The sequence below is a fragment of the Sminthopsis crassicaudata genome, chromosome 3 (genome assembly GCF_048593235.1).
Source record: "Sminthopsis crassicaudata isolate SCR6 chromosome 3, ASM4859323v1, whole genome shotgun sequence".
NCBI lineage: Eukaryota > Metazoa > Chordata > Mammalia > Dasyuromorphia > Dasyuridae > Sminthopsis > Sminthopsis crassicaudata.
Window position 1 is genome coordinate 416,019,157 of NC_133619.1, and position 26,739 is coordinate 416,045,895.

The 26,739-nt window shown below is 34.5% G+C and overlaps 1 protein-coding gene across 2 annotated transcripts in view; it reads left to right on the forward strand.

Moving 5' to 3' along the window:
* Nucleotides 1-823: 823 nt before the first annotated feature.
* Nucleotides 824-26,739, forward strand: part of STAT4 (signal transducer and activator of transcription 4) — a 133,011-nt gene continuing 107,095 nt past the window's right edge. For both annotated transcript variants that reach the window (XM_074302830.1, XM_074302831.1), the window contains exons 1-3: nucleotides 824-907; nucleotides 3,049-3,179; nucleotides 5,008-5,152. In XM_074302830.1, coding sequence (XP_074158931.1) covers nucleotides 3,052-3,179; nucleotides 5,008-5,152 — 273 coding nt within the window. In that variant the 5' untranslated portion in view covers nucleotides 824-907; nucleotides 3,049-3,051. The remainder of the gene's footprint in view (nucleotides 908-3,048; nucleotides 3,180-5,007; nucleotides 5,153-26,739) is intronic.

Consider the following 26,739-nt stretch of genomic DNA (forward strand, 5'->3'; position numbering starts at 1 on the left):
TGATACTTTTGTTGGGAAGGGGGGTCCCCTAATGTTATTTATACCATTCCAGAAAGGCATAGATATGGATGGGGAGGGAAAAGGAGAGAAGTATATTTGTAAGGTCACATGTCCAATATTTTAGGAAGACATGATGGAAAAGTGAAAAGAGAATTGGTTTTAGGATCAGAAGGTCTGGGTTCAAATCCCTTTTCTATGATTAATGCTAGTCTCTTGATTTCTGAACCTCATTTAGCTCCTGAGGTCCCTTCTAGCTCCAACTCTTAGAAATTTGGCTGCTTCCTCAAAGCACTGATTATGTTCTGTGTGAATGGCACCCAAGATTACCATTTGATGTTCTAAAATTCTGAAGCAGTAACCTGATGAGTTGAAAACGACTCTACATCTTGGCTTCCAGTGAACCCTTAGCATCTTATTCTGATTCCAAAGGAATCAGGGGAGTCTGCTTCTGGAAATACAGGAAGTCATTGATGCTTGGATAACAGCAAGACAGTAAACTGCCCTCAATGTCTACTCTGGCAGGGAAGTAAATGAGGAAACTCCTCTTTGAGCAGCTTTCTTGCCCCTTCTCCAGACTACAGGTAGAGCATAAGACTGCATTATGTGGGAGAGAAGAGAAGGAGCTGAGCAATAGCACCTCCTAAGCCTGACTAAATTTCTGCATTTGAGCATTTCTAGAAAAAAGAGTGGGTGAGAGCAGAACATAAGTAAAGTCCCAGAACCTTCAATTGTGACGTACAGGAAAGCCTCAAGTGGGAGGAGCAATGTAAATCTCTTTATTGAAGGAGCAAGAGCAACAGCAACTTTAGCCCAGAGAGTGAGTGTGGTGAGGGTTCGTTCCTCAGTCATCTGTCCCTGTGCACAGCCTGGGATTGGAGTCAAGGGGAACTGGGAGAGAGAGAACGGAGTAAGTACTTCAGCGATTATTATCATGTTATTTCTCAAGAGGAGGAGTTGGGGAGTAAAGAAAAGGCTCAGAGATGACCTGCCTACCAAAAATAGGGACCCGAGTTAGCAGAGTCTGCCTTTATAGAGTGCAGACATGGCTGTTTTGGAGAAGATGCTTTTTGTATCTGCTGCTGCCCTTAGGCTTTTATCAGAAGGAGAGAATGGTAGAGTTGTGCCCAAACTCCTATATGAAAGTCTGATTTCTGAGAAGAGAGAGAAAACTCACATTCTTCCATCTGGTATGAAGCCTGTGGTGAGGGAGACTCTGCCTTAACTCCATAGAAAATTGTCATTATCTTAATCCTGCATGGTATCACAGCAAGGTTCATAGGAGAGAGAGAATGGAGTCTGTTGTCTTTATTCTCAGCTGCTGCTGAAGGTTGACCCTTTTTTAAATTTTCAGCTGGCTGCTTAGGGGCTAGGATTCAAACTTATTAGGAAGACACAATCACTGACCACCAGAATTCCTGTCTTGTTATAAAGTACATATTTGGTTATGCTGCATTAAGGCCATGTGATATAATAGTAAAGTGAAAATAGTGCTGGGTTTAGAACTAGAAGACTTAGCTTCAGAAACTGGATCTATTATTTACTACCTATACAAAAGATAGCTTCTAAGGGCCCTCACTGATAGCTCTAATTCTATGGTACTATGTTCTATTGTGTATATGGAGCATCTTTTAAAGAAAACCTCTAAGACAGCCACAACTCTTGCCTGATTTTACTGCAAATGCTGGAGAACCAGGTGGGAAAATCATCATTTCCTTTCTTGAGAAATACAGACAGAATTTCAACTTAGATCTTCCTGGCTTTGAAACTATTCATTATAGCACTATACCATACTCTACCCATTATACCATTTTCTACTCACTATACCATTCTACCTCTCCTATTTTCAAAGATACTGTGCTTTAAATAGCATTTAAGTATAGAAATGCATTCAGATATATTTTTAAAAGAACTACTTGGAAAATTATGCCAAATGATAATACATAATTTAATAGTTATTAAATCAAAATGAAAATAGTTACCAGATCAGAATTAGCTTTTGGTATATGGAGACTTGAAGTAAATAATAACAGTGAAAATACATAGGTAAAATGAATTGACAATTTAAAGGAAAAACAAGAACAAGGAAATTCTTCATGAAACTCAGACTTAGATGGGGGAGAAAAAAAAATACCCAGCTGCTTGTTGGATATAATTTGATCACCTTCAAAGAGTTTAAAATCATACAATGGGGAAAAAACAGATAACTATAAAATGGATATAAGTTTATATCAGTGAAGACAATAATTTTAGGTGTAAGGGGATATTAGAGGGTTGGTTTTAATCATTGAAAACTTCCTGGAGAAGTTGATAATTAAACTTCAAATTGAAGGCAGGGAAGGATGTGGTTTGAGGGCCAATAGATGAAGGCTGTTCCATGAATTTGGGTTGACTTAAGGTAAAAAGTCGTTTTAAAGGCTTAAGCAGACCATTCATATATCTGTATTGAAAATATTCCTATCTAAATAAAGGAGTAAAAATGAAAAAGACTGCTACCAAAAATAAGGATGTATGACTCTTTTCAAAATTGAGGAGTGGGGAGAAAGTTATGTGTCTCAATATTGTCAAAACTCAATCAACCAATATATATTTATCAAGCATCTGCTATAAGCCAGGCACAATGTAAGCAGTTGGAGATACAAAAGAGGCAATGGACAGTTCCTGCCCCCAGAGCGTTTACAATCTAAAGGTGGAAACAATACATACAATGCAATCTATATACAGGATAAACTGTAAATAATGAACAGAGAGAAAGCATAGAATTAAAGGGATTGGAAATGGTTTCTTGTAAAAGTTGACATTCTAGTTGGAACTTAAAGGAAGCTAAGGAAGATAGTAGGTAGAGTTGAGGAAGATTATTGCAAACCTGGGGGAAAGCCAGAAAAAAATGCTTTGACCCAAAATTCAAATTAAAAAATTTAAATTTATTTACTCCCCAATTCTTTTAAGGTGTTATTTTAAAGTTATTTGGAAGGAAATTTGGAACCGTATGCCTATATTGTGCCATCTTGGTTCTACCTCTAACAAAATTCTATTTGCATCCTCTTTTAGATTATGTCTCAGTGGAATCAGGTTCAACAACTGGAAATCAAGTTTTTGGAGCAAGTAGATCAGTTCTATGATGATACTTTCCCCATGGAAGTTCGACATCTTCTGGCCCAGTGGATAGAAGGCCAAGATTGGTAGGTTCAAACATATTTGTAGTTCTTAGAGATTGATACATAAATGCTTTGGTCTGTTCATGAACTATGAAAATGTAGTTTGTTCCAAGATGTTTAGAAACTTTTCAAGTTTCTAAAAAAATACTCACTTATTTAGAATGTGGTATATTGTCTTTTGAAAGTTTCACCCAACATGTACAGAAATTTAATAGCAATAAGATTCCCATTGTTTTAATTTCCAAGACAAAATTGAATAATACTTTAATGGTTTGCTTTCTGAATGGCTGAAGAATGAAACAAATGTTTTTTATTGTTAGGCACAAATATAATTTGATAAGAAAATCAGATAATTTCTCATAAAGTACAGATTTCCCTAAAACGTGGTGCCTTCTTGGGGGGATTCTGAAAAGCAAATTTCACTTAAGTATAATTTTTGTTGTTGTCCAATTGATTTCAGTCATGTCCAATTCTCCTTGGCCCCAATTGAAATTTTCTTGGTAAAGATATTGGATTGCTTTGCCATTTCTTTTTCCAGTTCATTTTACAGATGAGGAAACTGAATCAAACAGGGTTTAGTGAATTGCCCTAGAACTCATAGCTAGCAAATTTTTTGAGGCTAGATTTGAATTCAGGTCTTCCTGACTCCAGACCTGGTGCACTATCTCTTGCCCCAGCTATAGCTAGATAATTAGCAAAATATAGCACATCCTTTGAAAAGGCAAGAATAGATCTTTCTTCATCAAAAGAAAGAAAAGAAAAAAAATTTTTTTGGAAAAAGTGGTCAATGACGACATACTGATGAGAGTTAGGTAAGGGGTACCTGAATGAAATTAGGGTTAATTGAGGTCTTGTGGCAGGTTCAGGGTACAAGGAGTCAAATAGAGCTCTCCTGCAACCTCTTTGGATTCAGCGCAAGGATACAGAGTTAAATGAGGTCTAGTAGCGGTGCAGGAGTTCTCTGTAAAGGAATTTACAGACCTGAAAAACCTAGATTGATAAAAAAAGGTTTATTGTAGGGGTTTGGAAGCAAGGGTAAAGGTAGAAATACGCCAGGGCCAGAGCTGGCGCCAGGCGGACAGGAACCCTTGGCATGGCCAATGTAATGATACCATGTTTGGGGATCCTGCAAAGAGTGGGGTCCAGGGTTCCCCCTTTTATAATGGGGGTTTTTGGTGATTTTTGAAGGTGGGTGGAGTCCCATGTTGGCTCCTGGCTGGTTTTGGCCAGGGTTAGAATTGAATAGTATTCAATGGGTTTTTAGATAAGGAGGAATTGGGTGGGGGAAACCTGAGCAGATCATTAGAGTGGGGGTTAAGATTCATGGGGGCTGGGAAAGCCCAGATATCATTGGAATTCAAAAGGATGCTTTAGACCAGGATTTGTGAATCAAAGGTTCTAGCTTCTTCAGCCATGGGGGTGGGGGGGAGATTAGAAAGGAATCTTAAAGGGACCTCAACCCACATCAATACTTTTCCCCCCAAAAATTACTTAAGATTCTTAATATTGATTCACTGATATTTTTATTTGTGTAGAGGAAATAATTGTTAAAGAAGTCATGATTCTTATCCATCCTCAGTACATTATCACATCCTTGATGTCAGGTGCTACAATACTTTATATAACGGTCTAGTAGCATTGATGGTCCACCGTGGTGTTAACATAAACAAGAGATAATCAAATGTAGCCAAATCTTTTTTCCACTTAATATGAAATTTAAAATTCTATGAAAAGCGAGCACCTAAGCAAATGAATTTTTCAAAAAGAGTTGATGTTTTCCTGTTGTGCCAAGCACTCTATGCAAACTTAATCATAGCTAAATAATATCTAATAGTAATGTCCTTTTTAACAGGGAAGCAGCTTCAAACAATGAGACCATGGCAACAATTCTCCTACAAAACCTGCTACTGCAACTGGATGAGCAGTTGGATCGGGTTGCCCAAGAGAAGAACTTGCTCTTGATACATAATTTAAAAAGAATCAGGAAATTACTTCAGGTGAGAGCATCTGTCCTACTTTCCCTGATGGGTGTTTGTATTAAGTGTTGTTGTAAGTTTAAAAGTCAGAAATGGTATTTTTGAATGGAATTCTACTGGGATCCTATGTACACAACACACACATGGTTTGGAACTTGACTTTCATTTTTTACATTTATTTTATTGGTTTAATTTGTTGTGGACCTAATTTATGGCATGTGACTATAGCTAGCTAGATAGCATTGACCTGAGGTAGGACAAGACCTAGGATAAAATAAAGTTAATGTTTTCTTGTTGGGACCCTGGATATCTTAGAATCAGCTGGAGTCAGGATAAGCAAAAGTCTTTATTCTTGTTCTTTTGGGGTTAAAGTCAGGGGATTAGATATAGGAATTTCTACACCACCTTCTTCTCTATCCACCGCCAAAGGAATGATCCTTCTCCTCTTCCTACTCCACCCACTGATCTCACTGCCCCTTCTTTGTCCACACCTACCTATGGAGCCATCACAGAATAATTAAGTAGGGTCATCCTCCAAACAAGTGGTAATAGAGAATTGTCCAATTGGTAATTAGCCTTTAGTGCTCGGTTATCCAAGTGCATCTGCTCAGTTCTAGCCCTCTACATTTTCTATATTACCAGAGAGAGCTGGGGAAAAGAAATGATTCAAGGTAGAATAATGGTGTCATATGTTTATTTAGAACTTAAATAATACTTAAAGTTTTATAAAATTCTTTAGAACTCTTTAGAAATATTATCTTCTCATTTGATCTCCTCACAACTGTCCTGGAAGACAGATGCTATTATTACCCCATTTTACAGATGAGGAAGACGAGGCAGATAGAGATCAAGTCATTTGTTCAGTACCACATGGCTGGGAAGTATTTGAGGCTGAAGATCTACAAGGATTATTATTACCAATTCCTTCCGTTGTCAAGGAGAGGGGAATCCCTAAACTTTGACTCTTACGTCATGGTCTTGGATGTGTGTATTGAAAGGCCAGTTAGACAATCTTTGAAGGAAACTAAGGATTCTATAAGGTATAAAAGAGGAGGGTGTTTTGGGCCCAGAGAGCTTGGGCAAAGACAGGGAGGGAGATGAATGTTCTATCTACAGAACAACAGATAGATCAGTTTGGCTGGAATCACACAAGCACCAATAACATCACCACCAAAACAACTAGTATTTATATAGCATTTACTCTGTGCTAGGCATTATAGTAGGCCTTTATAAATATTATGCTATTTGATTGTTACTTGAGTATAGTCATACAGCTAATAAAGGTCTAAAATAGAACTTGCACTGAGGCTTTCCTGACTTCTAGGTCAGAGCCACCTAGCTTAATATATTCTATGCTAGTGCTCAAGAACTTGAATTGATTTCTTTCTAACTCCCAAATAAATTCCTTGCCTGGAATTTATCACCTTTTCTAATCTAATTTCACCCTGTTTTCCCCATACTTTTTTTGCTCATTGCAAAACATTGCTTCAGCTCTATTCTGGTAGGTCTGCTCACTGTTCTCTAAACACTGTGCCATCCATCATTCCTATCTTTGAACCCATGTTGTTCCCCAGTCTGGACTGTCCTCCCTCCTTTTCCCTTCATATCATAAGCATCATTCAAAATCCAACTCTTGTGTTACTTCATCCTTGAAATCTTTCCTAGCTTCAGCAACCAGAAGGGGTCCTCAGTGCTGTCACAAACTGAGCCCAAGCAAGTGACATAAAAGGCATCCTAAAGTGAGGAGGTGGAGATGTTTCCTCATGGTGAAAAACAGGGACCCCAATATATAGAGAAACTAACTATGGGAGGACCTCTCTTCTCTTTCCAGAGAAATTGGGCCATTTGGTAGATAACTATTTTAGCTAATTCTTGTAAACCATAATAACAATAGCTAACATTTATATAGCTCATTAAACTTTACAAAGAGAAGGAAACAGCAAAGTATCTCTGCCAAGAAAACCCCATATGGGATAATGAAGAGCCAGACATGACTATCTGATTGAAGAATAAAATTTACAAAGCATTGAGAAGTAGTTATTATCCTCATTTTACAGAAGAAGAAACTGAGATTGGAAAAGATCATATGACACCACATACTGGAAGTATAAAGGTACAAAAAGCTAATTAGTGCATAACATGTGTATATAGTATATAAAATCCCTAAGTCTCATGACTGTCAGTTAAATAAGGAGAAGAGCCTTTGGCATATCTTGGTCTGTTACTGAGTATCTGAGGTGAGATTTGAACTCAGGGCTTCAAGTCCAACTCTTAGCCTAAATATCTATGCTTAGGACAGTTTAATTCCACTGGGCATCAAAGAACCTGATCCTTGGTGGAGTAGAACTGAAGAGATAACCAACCCCCAAACAATATGATCCATATTTTGTGAGAGGGGGCTAAAAGAGATATGTCACTTTAGAACTGGAAGAAACCTTAGAGATGAGTTGTCCAAATTCTTATTTTAACATATGAGAAAAGTGAAACTGTAGGGAGAAGTTCACAGTGGAAGACTCATTCAACTCTTAATGAAATTAAGTCTGAACTGGAGCTCCTTTCTATCTCAAGGCTGAGTAAGAATTTGGATCCATTCAGTCTAGGCATTCTATGGAACTAACGCCCTGATACAGCTCTACCTCCATCCCAGCACCAGTCTCTACCCCCACACAACAAAGCCACACTACATCACTAGGTCCCACCCCTGCTTTCTCAGAAGGATACATTTGCTTTTCTGTGGTCCTTTAAAGCACTCTAGGACCCAGCTCTGTGTGCTAGTACAATTTTATTCTTCACACTTTCTTTCAAACTCCACAAAGTTTAATATTTGAATCATCTACTGGGTATTAATTTTTGCTTCTCAAACTAGACCGTAAACTGCTAGAGGATAGAGAGCCACTTCTTTTTCATCTCTTAAAGGGTTTTTGTTGGCAGGAGATTTGCTTTTTCTCTGTTAATTCTGGAGATCTTGTATCATAAAAGAGAATTTTAAAATTAGCACAGCCCCTGGTACAAAGTAGATGTTTGATAAATATTTATTGACTGATGAATTAATTTATACAAATAAATATGATTTTCTTTTTATCAAAACATTAAAGAGCTTTTCCTTCTCTAATCTGTATTGCTTTATCATGGGGTTTTAAGCACAGTGTTAACTGCTATCAGCAACAACAACAAAAAATGGCATATAATATTGTTTTCGGGGATTGAAAATAAACAAATTTAGAATGTATTTATTTTTCTTCTTAGGAGAGTTATGCATTTTTCTCAGTATTACTGTCACTGAGTAGTTCTCCAAAAATTATATTGTTTAATGCCCTGTATTTCATGTGTTTTCCTTGGGGTGGATTAGCATGAAGGTCCATGTATTTTGAGGTGCCAACTATTATTTAAATGAATTATTTTTAAAAAGCAATGTTGTAAATATTAGTCAGACTTTAATTATCTTAATTCTGATCTTTTAAGGCAAAAATATTTCTACCTTTTTTTTGGGGGGGGGTAAGGCAATTGAGGTTAAGTGACTTGCCTAGGGTCACATAGCTAGTAAGTATTGGAGGCTGCATTTGAACTCAAGTCCTCCTGAATCCAGGACCAGTGCTCTATCCATAAACATTTCTACCTTTAAGATGATCTCTGAGTATCTCTATTACAAAGACATTATGTCTCATCAATATGAAAGCAGATGCTCAATCACTTTTTTTAATGAAAAACTATGTAGAATTACTGTTATAGTTTAAAAAGGGCTTTCATCATTCAAATTGGTTGCTGACCATATAACTTGAATTATTCAGGCATTTTCTCTTCTGTAAATCCTTTCAACAATGAATCTCAGATACAAATCAAATAAAAATTATTTCTACCTTTAATATATTCAAATCTCAGAGTGCTAATGAAGTAATTTAATATCATAAACTAGAAGATTATTAGGAATTAAAAGTGTTCTGAGGATTGTTACTAATGATTTTAAATTGTTTTGTCATGTTCCCTTCAAGTTTTTATCTGAATTTTTTATTTGATTCACACTACAACTGAATGAAGTCATTTCATAGAGATGTTATCTTTATTGTACAGGTGAAGAAACTGAGACTCAGGTTCTTTCTCATGTTCCTATAACTAGTAAATGTCAAAAGTGGGATTCAAATCAAAGACTTCCCTATATCCAAGTACAGCATTTTTTCTTTTATGTCATTCATCTTGCTTCTCATAGAACAGTGCATAATTTTAAATCTGCTAGGTTATATGTCCAATGGAATGAAACTCTTTGAGAGCAGGGTCTTTTAAAAACAACAGCAACAACAAATAAAACAATTCTTTGGAGCAGCTAGAATAGTGACTAGGGCACCCGTCCTGGAGTCAGGAGGACCTGAGCTCAAAACAGATTTCAGACAGTTCACATTTAATACCTGTGTGACCTTGGGCAGGTCACTTTACCCAAATTGCCTCACCAAAAAAAGAAAAAGATGACAAATAATCATTCTTTGTATCCCCAGTACTTAATACAGGAGATGCTTAATAAAAACTTGTTGGATTGGTTTAAGTAAGCACTTCAGTCAGTCAACAAGCATTTGTCAAGTGCTCATATCACTGAGGTTATGAAGAAAGGTTAAAAAAATGGTTTCTGGTGCCTCTCTAGGCTCAAATACAAACTCCTCTGTTCAGATTTAAAGCCCTTTACTATTTGGCTACCTTGCTAGTTTCATTACACATCACCCCCTTCAAACAATGTTATCTAAAATGGCCTTCATGGCTATTTTTTACAGGTGACATTACCTTTCCTATATCTCTGCCTTTGAATGTCTTCTGTGCCTGTGTGACACCAATTTTAATAGTTTACTAAAGGTGTTGTCCCCGGAGGAATGCATTAACTCCTCATTTTGGTCTCTTAAAATCCCCACCTGTCTTGATTGTTCAGTTAAGTGTCACCACTTACAGAGGTCTTTCCCGGTCTACTTCCCCAACCTTCCAAGGTATTAATGCTTACCCCTACAAAGAATACTAGCAATACTAAGCAGACTAGGTAGTTTTAAGCATTATAGTTCCCCACCTTTAATTCAGATAATTAAAATGTGATTGCTTAATATTATAGTCGGTTTTATTAAATTCTAATTGTATTATATTATATTTGACTATCAAACATTACTTTTTGACATAATATAACATATAAAAATTTATGCCACATAATAAAAATATGTAACAGGACTGTGCTGATGAATGTTTAACAACTAGCTCTCCAAAACCACAAGACGTTCTTTTTTATTATAACTTTTTATTGACAAAATATATGCATGGGTAATTTTTCAACACGGACCCTTGCAAACACTTCTGTGTCAACTTTTCCTCTACTTCCTTCCAACCCCTCCCTAGATGGCAGATAGTCTATACATGTTGAATATGTTAAAGTATATGTTAAATACAATATATGTATACATATTTATACAGTTAAGACACACTTTTAAGACTAATCAGCATTAACATTTTCTTCATCACTTCCTTAGTTAAGAAACTAGTTTACAAAATAATCAACCAAACCTTGATTTGTAGTGATTGCCAATTTCCAAGGTATAAATGCTTACACTGAAAATTTAATAACTACTGAGTCCAGAACATCCCTGAAATACAGGCAGGCACACATATATACACACACATGTATACATGCATACATACATGACACTAAAAACACTTCCTTAAAGTTATTTAGGGGTTTTAGATGACACCTTTTGACTTCTTTCTACAAAGCTAGAGGCCTTAGTCTTCAATATGATATTTAAGGCTAAGGGGAGCTATGCTAAATCTTGCATATGACACATAATAAATCATCAATTTATAGCTAAATGAAGCTGAATCATTGCTCAAGAGACCCCAACATGATGAATTTTTTAGTGTTTAGGTAATAAGAGATTGTAGCCTGGGTAATGGTCTTTCTATACTCATTTAACAACCTTTTCTTTTAAAAAAGGAAGAGAAAAACAAACAAACCCTCCATTCATTAAAACACGTGATTTATGGAGCAGAGTGTTAGCTCTGTGGTTAGTAACCACAAGCAAAAGTCAAATCAAGAGGACCATCAGGGAAAACTTAAAAGGAATGGAGAAATAATAGAAAAAAAATTTCTCTATTAATAATTTGATTTCTTTCTGTAAAGATATTTTTGATTGACTGAAAATAAGAGCTGACTATTTGAAAGTGGAAATGTTTTGCTTCTGCTCAAGCCTATAACTCAGCAGCTGATTTTGAGTTCATTAGCTCTGGTAGGATGCTTAATATGACAAGCTATAATGATGAATGCTTAATAAAGAGGAGAATTTAAAAACACGTTGCCTTTGCAGTTTTACACTGTTCTCTAAAGGTAAGAGAGGAGAGGGGAAGTTGGTCTGAATAAGTCTGACTTACTAAGTCAGAGTACTTCTGACCTTAGCTTCTCTCAAGCAACTTTCTCAGTTCACTCCTCTTCCTTCCCTTCTGCACACCACACACAAAAAGAATTATGGGGCCTGACCTCAACATAAGACTTAAAAATTATTTCATTTAGCCACTTTGTATTAACCCTCAGAGAGCATTGTGTTGAGCACTTAGTTCAATTCTAGTTTATTAGAAAGTAAATGGGTGACAACCACATGAAAAACAATTTTTTACCAAAAGTTTCTATAAACCTCAAATGATTTTCTTTGTGATGATAGGTTCATACTTGTACTAATAATGCAAGAAATAGCTCTATTTTTGTTTTGTGTGCAGTTTCTTCTCATGACACTTAATTTTGATCATTAAAAACTTCTTTATTTCCAGAAAGAACAATGAAATCAGACTTGTCTACAACATGAGTCATTCAAAATCAGTTCTCTCAGGAAAATCTCCTTATTTCTACACCAAAAAAAAAAAAAAACCATAATAAATTTCTTTACTATGTTAATTTTTATCTGGAAAGCAAACTTCTCAGATTTAAAAATAATGTGTTTTTTTTTTTTTTAATTGGGGATGGATTCAATCCCTCTAATTGGAGAGCTGCTTCTCTCTACCATTAAAACAGCAGGTGGATTAAATCCACAAAGAGTCACCTAGCTAGAAAATAGACCCAAGATTTCTGCTGATTTGAAAGCTCAGGTTTCACTTTTCCAAGCCTGAACTTTTAAATAACTAGCTGCAGTGGCCTTGAGTTTCCCAGGAAACACTGATATTTTACATCTTTCAGAAAATGCTGGAATTTGAAAGGATAATGTCACCTGCACTTTTTTTAAAAAAACAAAAAACCCAAAAAACTATGGCTAGAAAGATCCATTTTATTCTGCGGTTTTGAGGCCTATGTAAGTATCTTTCACATGACAGCTCTCACCTGTATTGCAAGTGTCTCCTGACTCCTTTCTGGATCTCCTGCCTCTGATTTCCACCCTAAGACACCTATCAACAAAATCCAAAAGAATGATTTGGGCCACCTCAGTCACAATGGGCACTGAAGAAAGTGCTCAATCACTACCATTTTAATGTGGTGGACTGGGAGTTTGACACTTTTAGTCTAGATGAACTTGGGCAAGCCTCTGCATTTGCTTTTTTCATTGGGAAAATGAGGAAGTTTGCACAGATGATAGTTATAGTTATGGTCCCTTCATTTCCAATTTAGCATGATAATCTTATCAGACAACTTTTCTTAAGATCAGTATTTTAGAGGAGAGGAATTCTGGAGGTGGCCTCGTAAAAAAGAAGTCAAGCATAGCAAGTCTTGAAGTAGAAGGCATAGAGGGTTGAGGCAGCCAAAGGGCAAGATAAGGAGACCGGTACTTGGGAAAGGAGAAGAAAGGAAGGTGCTAAGAGCATACTTTTTGGAGCCAATCTTGAGTTTATCTCCACTGAGGGGCATCATGGTGTTAGTTTAAATTCAATTTCTAATCCTTACTCTTTGTATGGTCTTTAATTTCCCAGAATATGTTTTCTCATTTATAAATTGAGGTTGATGTTTGCAATACTCACATCACAAGGTTGCTATGAAGGCAAGGTAAGATCTAGGCATGAGGCTATTAAAAAATTGTAGGGATGATAAATTGCTTTCAAATGTTATGCAGGGGTAGAACAAAAAAAAAAGTGTCATGGAAGAGGTAGTATTTGAATAGGACTTAGAAGGAAGAGGATTTCAACAGGTAAACAAGTAGAGGAAGATCATTCCATTCATGAAGAACAGCTTATATAAATGCATGGAGCCAAGACCAGATCAGGGATTATCTATTAATTCAGTTTGGTTGGAACACATATTTCAAGAAGATCAGATAGTTGGAAGGCAGGGTTAGAATCAGACAAGAAATTTATATTTCATGACTAACAGAAACAAGAAACCACTGAAAGTTTTTGAACAAGGGACTGACAGTTACATTATTTTGACAACCACATAAAGGATGGATTTCAAAGGAAACAGAAATTCCACGTAGGAGACTATTACAGTAGGTTAAGTGAGAGGCAAAAGTGTAAACTGAGAAAGACGGTATGAATGAAAGAATTTGTGGAGAACCAACCAAAGGTATTGTGGGAAAGTGACTGAACATGGGAGATAAGGAAAATAAAAGAGTCAAAAATGATTCTAATCTTCATGACAGGGAGGACAATAGTGCTATCAATAGAAATGAGTGTTGTAAGTAGAAGCTTGTGTATGGAAGAGAGGATGAGCTTAGTTTGAAATGTGTTTCATTAGGTACAAAGGACTTTAGGGCAGAGATGCCTTAGATTACATTGGAAATACAGCTCTGGGATCACAGGGGAGAAATTAAGTCTGAGTTTATAGATTTGATAGATGTTAGCATGGAAATAATAACTGAATCCAAGGAAATACATGCAATCAAATAGCAAAGAGTATAGATTGTGAGGGGAAAAGCCAAAGCCAAAGATGAAATTAGTTGTGATTTGTTCTAGGGACTATTTCAAGAGCCTGCCTCAAGTTTTTCTAACCCACATTCCACACAGCTGTCAAATTGATATTCCTGAAGCATAGATCTGATCACATTTTGCTGATCAGTAAATTCTATAAGGCTCCTGCCTTGCTTCTGGGATATAATACAACCCCCTCAATTTGACTTTTAAAGTTTTTTTTCCCCCCATCTTGGCTCCAATCTGTGTTTCCAGGGTTATTTTATATTACCATAACACTGGGAGCTTCTTGAGAACAGGAACTGGTTTTTGCCTGTCTGGCACATAATAAGCATTTAATAAAAACTAACTCATTAACTTTCACATCAAGATTTTCCTTTTTACCCTCCCCCAACAGCTAGTGATTCCATCCTCTACATTAAAATTGTATTTTCATTTTGTTTGTTTTGTCTGTTTTTCTCCCTACTTGTTGCCTTTCCCTATAGCATATAAGCTTCTTAAAAACTGGCACTATTTCATCTGTTTTTATGTTTCTAGGGTATAACAGAATACCTGGCATATAGTATATACTTAATAAATGCTTGCTGATTGACTGGTAGTGGTGCCAAGTGGATCCCAGGAATCTTCCTATCCCTAAATGTTGAACAGCTATTTACTTGATAATATATTGAAAATTGTGCTAAAATTTGGAACTGTGCCCAAAGGACTATCAAACTATGCACACCCTTTGATCCAGCAGTGTCTCTACTGGTTCTGTATCCCAAAGAGATCATAAAAAAGGGAAAAAGACCCACATGTACCAAAAATGTTTGTAGCAGCCCTTTCTTGTAGTGGCAAGGAGCTAGAAACTGAGGGGAGGCTCATCAGTTGGGGAATGGCTGAATAAGTTATGATGAATGTAATGAAATATTATTGTTCTATAACAAATGATCAGCAGGATGATTTCAGAAAATGCTGGGGAAATTTGATGAACTGATGGTATGTGATGTGAGTAGAACCAAGAGAACATTGTACACACCAATAACAAGATTATGTGATGATCATCTGTGATGGACCAGCAATTCAATAGAGTTGTGATAAAGAGAGCTATCTGCATGTAGAGAGAGGACTATGGGGACTGAATGTGATCACAACATAGTATTTTCACCTTTTTATTGTTGTTGTTTGCTTGCTTGTATTTTCTCTCTCATTTTTTCCCTTTTTGATCTGATTTTTCTTGTGCAGCATGATAAGTATGGAAATACATTTAGAAGAATTGCACATATTTAGCCTATATTGTATTACTTGCTGTCTAGAGGAGGGGACAGGTGGGGAGAAGGGAGAAAAACATGTAACACAAAGTTCTGCAAGGGTGAATGCTGAAAATTATCTTTGCATGTATTTTGAAAAACAGCTATTATAATTTTTTAAAAAGAAAAATGTGCCAAAAATCACTTTTGCTTTTTTTTTTTTAATTGGAAAAAAAACTATTTATCCACTTCTAATTTTCTAGCAGCTTTCTATTTTTCATGAATCTCTTCTATTGTTCACAAATCTTACTGATGACAATTAAATGAGCAATCTGAAGATTCAGCATCCCAATTTTTGATTCATCCAGACCTAGAATTTATTTTAGGTTTTCTTTTTAAGTTAAATTTACCATCTTCTGACTACTTACTTGTAGCTTTAAATCCTCCTTAAGCAAAGTAACAATGATTACATCTTTTAACACTGGCCTATTTACTTGAAGCAATAGATCTATCCCATCCTTGTTGAGACCTACCTAATATATAATATACATATGTGTAACAATATAATATATTATCTTTAGCATTTAAAAATATTCTACTCATTTCAGGATTTATCCACCATTATAGGTTTATACCACCTTTCTCTCTGTATTCTTCCTTGTGCACAAATTCCTCATTCTATCCTTTGAATATGTCTTTTCAGCTCTGAGTTCAATGAAGAATAACTTGTGCAGTTATAATAGTCTCTTTAGATGACTCCCAGTTCTCTGCCTCACTGGAATTGTATCCAATCATATTGTTAGAACTTCATTCCTGGGGGCAGCTAGTTAGTGCAGTGGATAGAGCACCAGCCCTGAATTCAGGAGGACCCGAGTTCAAATCTGATCTCAGACACTTAACACTTCCTAGCTGTGTGACCCTGGGCAAGTCACTTAACCCCAGCCTAGGGGAGGGGGGGAACTTCATTTCTGAGACCCACCCATTTTCTTTTAAGTCATCTCTTTAACAAATAGAGAATGGTTGGACTAGACCTGTAAGGTAGCTTTCTACTCTAAATCTATTATCCAATGATCTTGTAATCTCAGGACATACTATTATTTCTTTGAACTCTTTGAAAACTGCTTGGGGTACAAATCTAACTATGTCAAGCACTCCTTCTTGACAACTATATAGTAAAAATAATATGATCCACTTTCCCCACAATTTTCTACTTTTTCTTCACCAATCATTTCTTCCTGGTCTAAATTGAGTCCAAAATAGTGTCCTACTAGTTGCAAATTTTGGGAAAGGCACTTATTTATCAGATGTTCTATTTACAGAAAAATAAGACCTCTGATAAATATACTATTAGTTAGAAGTCCCTCAACACTATAATATCTTGCTTTTCTGTCAATTTATAATGGAAAAAAATTATCCATATTTTGCATTTAACCAGACAATTTATACTAAACTACAATAAGGATGTCATTTATGTTTTTCTCTTAATTCTTAACTAAATATGCTTTTCTGATAACTTCTGGTTATTAGAATATATAAGCATATATTTCTTAATATATATAATACTACTTTGATATCCATTCTGTGAAATCTGTTGACTTTGAACAAAATACATATTTCTCTTGCTGTATTCTAGCCACAGTTCCTACCGAATCTCAGTAATGCTACTGAAGTCATAGTTACCTCTTTATGTTAAACTTTGTAGTTCATATTATTTCTTTTTTTTCCCCCCTGAGGCTGGGGTTAAGTGACTTGTCCAGGGTCACACAGCTAGGAAATGTTAAGTGTCTAAGACCAAATTTGAACTCAGGCCCTCCTGATTTCAGGGCAGATGCTCTCTGCACTGTGCCATCTAACTTTCCCAAATGGGAGTTTCTTTTCTTTCTTTCTTTCTTTTTTGCTGAGACAATTTGGATTAAGTGACTTGCCCAAGGTCACACAGTTAGGAAGTGTTAAGTCATGTTATTTCTCACCTTAGACTTTGTGCCTTGATATATTGAATTTTTGGTAATAAGTGTTGTTCTTACCTTACCAGTTCATTCTTCTTGGAATTAGAAGTTACTTCCTCTTTTTCTATTCTTCTTCATGTGCCATATCTGATATGTTTCATTTTATCTTTTTGTTTGTTTTTTTAGGATAGGAAGTTTCTTCTGCCTCTTTTGGTAACCCCAGTATTTAGCACAATACCTGATAGGTGCCTAATAAATATTTGTTGATTGATTTCAGGTTAAAGTACTCAAATAGAATGACGATCTTTTGTGGTTCCCCTTGGAAATGTCTATTGTTAACTACCACATTTTTATCACAATTTTATATCATTGGTAACCTGTTTGTATATTTTCATGGATAGCTATATGTCACTTAAATTTTTAAAATTTTAATATATTTTATTTTGTTAAAAATTTCCAAATTACATAAAAATTTTAACATTAATTTAAACTTTTTAAAATTTCAAATTATTTTTCTCCTTCCATACTATTCCTCCCTATTCATTGAGATGACAAGCAATAATATGCCAATTATGTAAAGTTACATAAAACATATTTTCTTATTAGCCCTGTTGCAAAAGAAAATAAAAAGAAAAACAAAGAAAGTGAAAAAAAGTATGCTTCAGTCTGCACTCAAAGTTCCCTAATTCTTTCTCTGGAGATAGATACCCTTTTTCACCATAGGTCCATTGGTTTTAGATAATCTTGAGCAGAGTAGCTAATTTTTCACAATTAATTACCACAATATGTCACTTTAAAGCTTGACTTTTTATTATTATTCCCAATTATTTAGTATTATTGCCAAGGGATTGTGACATATTGCTTCTTTCTTAGAAGATCCATGCCCTTTTTCTATAAGAAGAGTCAAATCTGTTATTTGTCATATCTAGATTATTGAGAAGTTAAATTTTATTATCCTCACTTTTCTCCTGTGTCATATTTTTTCTACCTGTTAACTCCCTTGATCTCTATTATGATTTCTATTTTTCTTCTGATTTTCTCAGACACAAGTGATTAGCAATTAGCATGAGAATGCTAATTTCTCAACTATGCAATCACTGGATACACTTTGCTGATTGCAGATCCTCTTACTAGAATACAAATCCCAACTGCTTTAGAACTGGTTTGCTATGTATTGACTCCATCACAATTTTCCTTTTAAAGTTTAAGCCTACTTAATTCTATTGGTTAGTCTTCAGTGGAATCCAAGAATAGTTAGTTTCTAATCCCTCTAAAATGCTTTGCCATGTAATGGAATACTTATTAAATATTGGAGGGTTTTAGCCTAATACATAGGAGTTTGGGCTGCTATATGTTCCCTGTAGGCAAGCCATTAAAGATTTCGTGTACAAGGGAAAGAATTCTGGATTGGAATCAGAAGGCCTAAGTTTGAATTTAGTTTTTACCATTTATTGATTCTGTGACCATATAATTTAATTTCTCTGGGACTCAGTCTCTTCATCTCTAAAATAGGATGGTGGAACAAGATGATGACTTAGGGTCACTTCTAGTTCTAAATCTATGATACTACAATCTGTTGAAATACATCCAGATTATAAAAACATAAGTTATTAGAGCAGGATTTCTTTCCCTTTTTTGTGTCTTGTACTTCTTTGGCACATTGGTGAAATCTATGCAGCCCTTATCAAAAATGTTTTTAAATGCATAAAACAAAATATAAAGGATTACAAAAGAAACCATAGAGAAATAGAATTTTAAAAATATTTTATGATCAAGTTCTTTCATCCAAGGTTGAGAACCCAAGTATTTGAGGTTTTTTCTTCTGAAGAATCAGCCAGTTAAGTAATCAAGCAACAAATATTTAATAAAAAACTTAAATCACTGCAATGATGTTTATCACATTAAAAATCAAAGTGAACTTATAAAAAGAATACCCAACAGCAACTGCCTCCAAATAACTATTTAGTGAATTGAGGAAGAACAATGAATACCCAAAAAGCAGCAAATTCAGCTTTAGTATGGCATAAATGTGGATGGGTAAGAAATTACTATCTCAAACATCCTTCAGCTCCAAGAAATGGATTTGCTCTTTGGGAAAAGAAGTTTCAGGTTATTAGGATTGGCAGACATGGTTGCCAAAAGTGATCAGCACTTTGTTCCCCATTCTTTAACATTTCTATTTAAAGTTTTGAATTCCAAATTTTATCCCTCCCTCCCTGCTTCCCTCACCTTCCCCCTTTTCAAGAGAACAAGCAATCAGATGTTATATATGTGCAATTATGCAAAATATTTCCATATTAATCATTTTGTACCCATAAACTTGAACAAAAGAAAAAATGAAAGAAAGTGAAAAATAGCATGCTTTAGTCTGTATTCAATCAAGTTAATTTCTTCCTGTAAAGGTGGATAGTATGCTTCATTATTAGTCCTTTGAAATTGTCTTGGATTGATTTTAGTACCTCCCTGTCTTCAATTCTGGGATACCCTGACTAATTAGCATTCAAAAACTTAAAATTTTTTGGATATATTACACACACACACACACACACACACACACACACACACACACACCATTGCTACTGCTTCAATTAGACATGAAGCACTGACCATTTTCATATTCTTGTTACTATTAAGACTACTCACTTGTCTATTAATGTAAAGGTATATCAGAATGTATCTGTCTGTAGCAGAGGCCCTTGTTCCAGATGTAACAGTTTTATTAGGAACACTAGTGATTTGAATGTAAAGTTTTTATTTTGTTCTTATGATAGTAGATTATAGATTGAGCAGTGAAATTATCTTGTCCAGCCTCCTGCTTTTACAAGTGAGAAAATGGATGTTCAAAGGGGGAAATATGATGCTCTTAAGGTCATAAAACTATTGTGTCAAAACCAGAATTTGAACTCATAACTCCTGACTTTGGGACAGGTAGGTGGAATAGTCAATAAAATGCTAGGCCTAGAATCAGGGAGACTAATCTTTCTGAGTTCTAACCTGCCTCAGACATCTTACTAACTGGTGTGACTCTGGGAAAGTAACTTAATCCTGTTTGACTCAGTTTCCTCACCTGTAAAATGAGCTGGAGAGAGAGAAATGGCAAACTAGCTTTAGTACCTTTTCCAAGAAATCCAAAATTGAGTTATGAAAAAGTCAGCTGAAATAGCTGAACAGCAGCAGCAGCCTCTGACTTCAAATATGTGTGTGTATGTAAATTGCTGAGTTCCTTGAAGGCAAGGATTAGTTTTGCCTTCTAAAAGGCAAAACTTTTAGAAGTTTTTTTCCCTTGGTATCCCCAGGTTGTAGCGTAGTCCCTGGAATAAAGTAGATGTATCATAAAAGTTTGTTAAGTAGAGTTAAATTAATGTGCAATAATAGTTATGTTGGAGATTATGGTGCTGTTTCCCATTAGTATTTACTTTGGATTTCTAATAAATGCTCTGATGAAAAATATGTGGGTTATGGAAACAAAAGTCATTCAACTGAGAGTTAAGTTGTTACTTCCTGTTAAACTCTTTGGAGGAGGTGAGACAAGAAGAGTAAGAAAAGAAACTGTTCTGAAACAATAAAATGCTTCCTTTTATTGTACTATATGTATCTATGAATACATTGTACCTATACATGTATCTCAGATGAAGTGCGTGTGTGGGTATGTAATATGACACATAAGACAAGTAAAAGTATTTTCTAATCTGAAACTACTTAGTAATACAAAGAGACACTATTGCATGGACATATATAAACAGATGTGGGTGTGCATATAAATGATATGGTATCTAAGCAACTCTTTAACAATGAACTACAAATGAGTGTATTTGTATGTTGTATATGTAAATTTTTATAAAGAAAACATCAACAAAACATCCATTTATTTTTTAGATGAAATGACAGGACATACTTGTCATATAGATATTATTTTTTCCCAAGACATTAGGGTATAAATATTTTTGCATATTATGTTCAGTTCTGTTAAAAATACATATATAAGCAATTTAAAGAAATAGTATTAACGCTTAAGATTAAGGGTTTTCTTTATAGGGTACTATGATACAGTTAGAGCAATTGAGGCAAAAAAGCGACCTTGGTTATGAAAACATTCTGGCTCAGGCTGTTTTTAGAACAATAGCTTTCCAAAAAGTGTACTTTCTCACAGATTACAGTTTGTTTTTTGTTTTTTTGTTTTTTTTTTAAAGAAGTAATGTATTTTAAGCCACAAAGATGATCAGTTGTCATCTTTGGGGATGCTTCTTATCTTGACAGAAAGAAAAGGAGAAGCATTATCAACATTAGAATGGTTAAAAAATATTGTCTAGATAGGCACCTGTTTTATTTTAAAAGATTGTTATATGTCTAATACTCTTAAAAACCAATTGGCCTTTTCCAGTTTAGATCAATGACTAATCACTGACTGGAAGGAAAGAATGTGGAGAATTTTTTGAAGAAAGAAAAGTGAAAATCAGGTGAATAGTATAGGGCATGCATTGTGTCCGTGTACAATTCCTTTTTAAAAAAGATGGGGGAAGAAGGGCTGAAAGTAAAATGTAAAAGTGGAACTGATAGCACTTAATTACATCTCCAAATCTGGTTATGTTGTTATCAGTCTCAGGTTTGTTTTTTTAAGCCCAGTTTTCAACTGTTATACAAGACTGTAGTTCTAAAAATAAACATTTTAAGCATTCTATCAGTTTTGAGTATACTGACCTAATTGCATTCTTTTCTCTCTGGTTTTTTTTTTTTTGTTTTGTTTTGTTTTGTTTTGTTTTGTTTTGTTTTCTGGTTGTGTTTTTAAAAGTTTTGAAATATATATGCCAACAATAACTTTGAATAAATTTCATTATGTTCAATTGATCTTAAAGCACTTTTTATTTTTTTTGAAGATAATCTCTTAATGTTTGTTCCATCACTTCAGTAATCATTTTCAGTAATATTTGCTGACCATTTATTCCTTATGTAATTGCTAATTTCTGATAAATGATTTTAATTTTCTCTGCCACACTATTGATTTTTTCATGTCCTTAGTTTTTGTAATCATAGTTTTCAAGTCATAGTTTTTTATAATTTTTGATGAAACTTTTTATTATTCCAACATATGTAAAAATTAAAAATCAACAAGATATTCTCATAGTTGATAGCTATCAATTTGTTTTAAAATTAATCACCAATTAATTATCAAACATCCTGAGAAATTCAGTAAAAGCCTAAACGAAAAAGTAAGTTAGTAAAAAAAACAAACACGAAGAAAGGAAGACCTGGCATCTATTTTTCCACAAAGGTTGAATTTTGGCATCTATAAATTCCATGAATTAATTCTGTTATCTAACCTTTGCACATGAATATCAGATATTTAAAACCGAATTAGTTCAGGATTGAGTATGTATTGAAGGTTCTCCTTTAGAAGCTTGACCAATGTTGAAATGATTTTTAGAATTATTTTAGTACTCAAAGCAGTCTTCTTCTTATAAGAACAAGTACATATATAAATCCACCTCCCTGAAGTTCTTCACAATTTTGGAAGGTTTCATTATTAATCTAACTTTGTAAATTCTCAATTATTTTTTCACACCAGCAGCACACTCTCAAAAGATGAAGTCAAGAAAAGCAACAAATCTATTTAATCTAATTAATTAATTAATTAATTAAATCTATTTAAAGGCTAGCAGAATCTGTATAAAATATGTCATCAAACATAAATGTTGAAAAGATTTTCATGTCATCAATATAAATGCATTCATTATCCACTGATATGGTTTTGTTACTGTCTTCAAAAATCTTTTGAGTCTCCAAATTGCCTAAAAAAGCAACATTCAAACTCCTTTTCCCAGTACTGGATGCACTTCATAGACAGGTGCCAAAGATTATCTTTCTAATGATGTTTATATTAAGTCCTTTTATATACTTTATACTCCAGATGACTTGAATTATTCTCTTTTCCAGAACATACCCAGTAATTTCCTATCATTTTTCCAATGCATTAACATGCATTATAATTTACTGTATATGTCTCTTAATAATTGGACTACACCATAAACATTATAACGACACAGATCATGTTCTAGTTAAGCTTTACATAACTCCTAGTGCCAAGATACAACTGAAGTGTTAATCAGACTAAAAAACAGGAAAGTTACATTTTCAGTTTTTGCTTCCATTCTTCCTGAGTAACAACAAAATTGTATCTACAGCTAGTGTACCTGAGGATCTTTGTAGAGACCCCTCCTTACGGAACTTCAAGATCATTATGGTAACCAGTATTGCAGCAAGGTTTTGTTTGGCAATGGCAAAAATAAGCCATAGATTATAAGTGAGATATGTTTATATACACATATATAAATATGGATATTAATATATGGATACAAATGTATTTGTTTATGCATATAAATGTGTTTTATATAATATAGTTTTATATGTATGTGTATGTATATATCTATCTATATCCAATCTATATTTATCTGACTTGAGAAGTCAGTCTATCTCCATTTGTGGAAGGGTCATTGGGCAAAATCATTCCAATTGTGGAAAAATATAAAGTGCCATTCAGGATGAATAAAATGTCAGAACACTGTAAAAGATAGTTGTGAAGGATACAAATGTAAAGTTATCCTCATTTTTGTTGAATTCATTCAATGCCACAATGAACTCAGCTATCTCATAGTCAGGCTTTGAGAACTTGGTTTAAATGACTTAGGAAGATATAAAACAAAGCAAACAGTACAAACATTCACTCTTTAGATAAGAACTATTTTTAAAAAATCGTTATTTATGCTGTTTTCAAAAAAATCAGAGCCAGCAATCCCTATAGACTATGTTTATTCACCAATGGGCCAGTTTCTGTATACCTGGATGATGTTAAGAAGAAGCAAAGATGATGGCAATGTGAAAATAAAACAAAACAAAACAAAACAAAAACACCCAACTATATTCACTTCCATCCCTCCTTTTTGAGGTGTGATGGCTATAGGGGGTGGTTGGAGGAAAAAAAATTAAAGTTTGAGAAAGAGGAGAGGAGAAGGAATTACTGAAGGAAGGAAAGACAACATGATTAAATCTTTTAGTCTTCTCCCTTCCCTTCTCTACTTATTCCAGTAATGATTGTTTATCTATCTATACCTTTTGTGACTTGATGTAAGGAAAAATTGAACAAATTTTCATGAAATAAATGAAAACTCTTTTGTATTTTCTTTTAAGAACATTTACAGTCTTAGTAAGTTGATGATATTTTTCATTGTGTGAGCACTCCTCTAGATAGCAGGTGTTATCTTTGATAAGTCCAAAATAAAGCATAGCCAATCTTTGGTGACTTTCCAATGGAAACCAAGCAGTTTCTCTATACCAAGTGGAAAAAAAAAGATAATTGTGGTGGGAAAAAAGGCAGTTTTATTTTTCAGAAGTGGAAAATTAAATGAAAATAAATTGTGCTGCCAAGGAACCTTTATTAAAATTTTAAGAAAATGTCCTCAAAGAATTAAAAATTTGGGTGGTTTCCATTAGTGAATAGAATAGATAAAGCTTGATTGTGACCTTTTAGTTGATACTAACCTGTATTACAGCTAACCACAGAATTTTAATGTGACTTTTTCTCACAGTGTTTGCTTTCTCCCCTCCACTCAACTATTGCTGATCAACATTTTCTTCTTCTTAAATAATTTTTACAAATATTTATTATATCTCCCTTCCACTGTCTCCTTCCAACTAAAAACTTAAAAAAGAAAATAAAAAATAAAACTACCAGAAAAAATTATATACCATCTAGCAAAACAAATTCTCACATTTCCATGTTCAAAAAATATATCTCATGCATTTTAAATCAATTCCCTCTGGCAGGGGTCTGTAATATGTTTTATCTAATCCTTCAGACTGGTGAGTTTAATGAATAATAACTGGTGAGTCATTATTCAGGGTTCAAAGTTGTTTTTCTTCATAATGTCATTATATAGGTGGTTCTAATTCTGATCACTTAACTTTGTATCAATTCATAGATGTTGTCTCAATTTCCTTCGAAACTGTCTATTTCATCATTTCTTATAGTGAAATAATATTTCATTAATTCAATTGTGATGATTTCTTTAGCCATTCTGTAATAGATGGGTATACATATTTTCTTTTCTGAAGGAAAAAAAAATAATAGCATCTGTCCTTATGGTTGAAGCACACAAACCTAACTTTTTTCTGCCTCTTTAATGATTTTCCTACTTCCACCTCTACCCCATCACCTGAACTTTATTTCTTTACATATTTGAGTTTTAAATCTTTGATTTGCCTATCCTAAGGAGGTGGGGGGGTGGATGAACACATCAGTACATTTCTTAACCTCCCTCTAAAAAAAATCACCAGCAAATAAGTGCATAAATTTCAGTATATTTTCCCTAAAGTGCTTACATAATCCCAAAAAGTAGAGATACTACACTTGTGATTTCATTCTAATGACTCCCAAGTTAGGCTCTACCAATACAGGTCAACACTTTTGTTGCAGCTTATAGAGATCTCAAGAATGCAAAATTATAAGTAATTTGTCCATGATCACATAGCCAGTATATGTCAGACTCAGAACTTGAACCAAAGTCTTTTTAGTCTTAGAGTGACCTTTCTATTCTCTAAGCAATATTGTCCCTCTTCATAAGTCAAAGAATATGAAAAGTTACTTCAGTTCAGCATGTAGATGATAGGCAAAATTTAGATAAGAAATAATCTCTGACTGCATGGAGCTCACAATTTAACCTAGGGCATAAATATCATCCACAAATACAAAATAATAAATAATAAATGCATTAGATTTAAAGCTGAACTGACATTATATTCTAGAGAGCATAACAACATTTTAATTTCTAAAATGTTGTTTTTAAAATATTTTGTTTTTTATATCCTCTTCATTTCCAAATACATTCCCTCAACTTCTCAGAGAACCACACTTTAAGAAAGAGAGACAGAAAGAGAGAGAAAGCAGGTAGGCAGGCAGGCAGGCAGGCAGGCAAGAACGTAGGTAGGCAGGAAGGTAGGAAGGAAGGAAGGAAGGAAGGAAGGAAGGAAGGAAGGAAGGAAGGAAGGAAGGAAGGAAGGAAGGAAGGAAGGAAGGAAGGAAGGAAGGAAGGAAGGAAGGAAGGAAGGAAGGAAGGAAGGAAGGAAGGTAGGAAGGAAGGAAGGAGAAGAGAGAGGAAGGGAAGTAGAAAGGAAGGGAAGGAAGAAGGAAGGGAAGAAGAAGAAGAAAAAAAAAGAAAAGCACTCTAACAAAACTAGCCAAGATATCCTAGGAGTTATTATAAACAATGTGCCACATTGCAAAGAAAGGAGAGAGCTTCATTTCTTCATCTCTTTAAAAATGTTTGGTTAGTATAATTAGTGTTTAGTTTACTTTCCTGTTATTTCCATTTACATGATTGTAGGCATTTGTGCCTATTGTTTTTCCTGATTCTATTTACTTTGTATCAGTTCATGCTTCTCTGCATTCTTTTTTTTAATCAGTTCTTATATTATCTTAATATTTCATTATATTCAAATGCCAAAATTTATTCAGCTACTCCCCAATCAGTAAATATATACCTTGTTTCTACTTTTTTGGAACCATAAAAGGTGCAGCTCTATTTTGGTGAATATAAAGCCT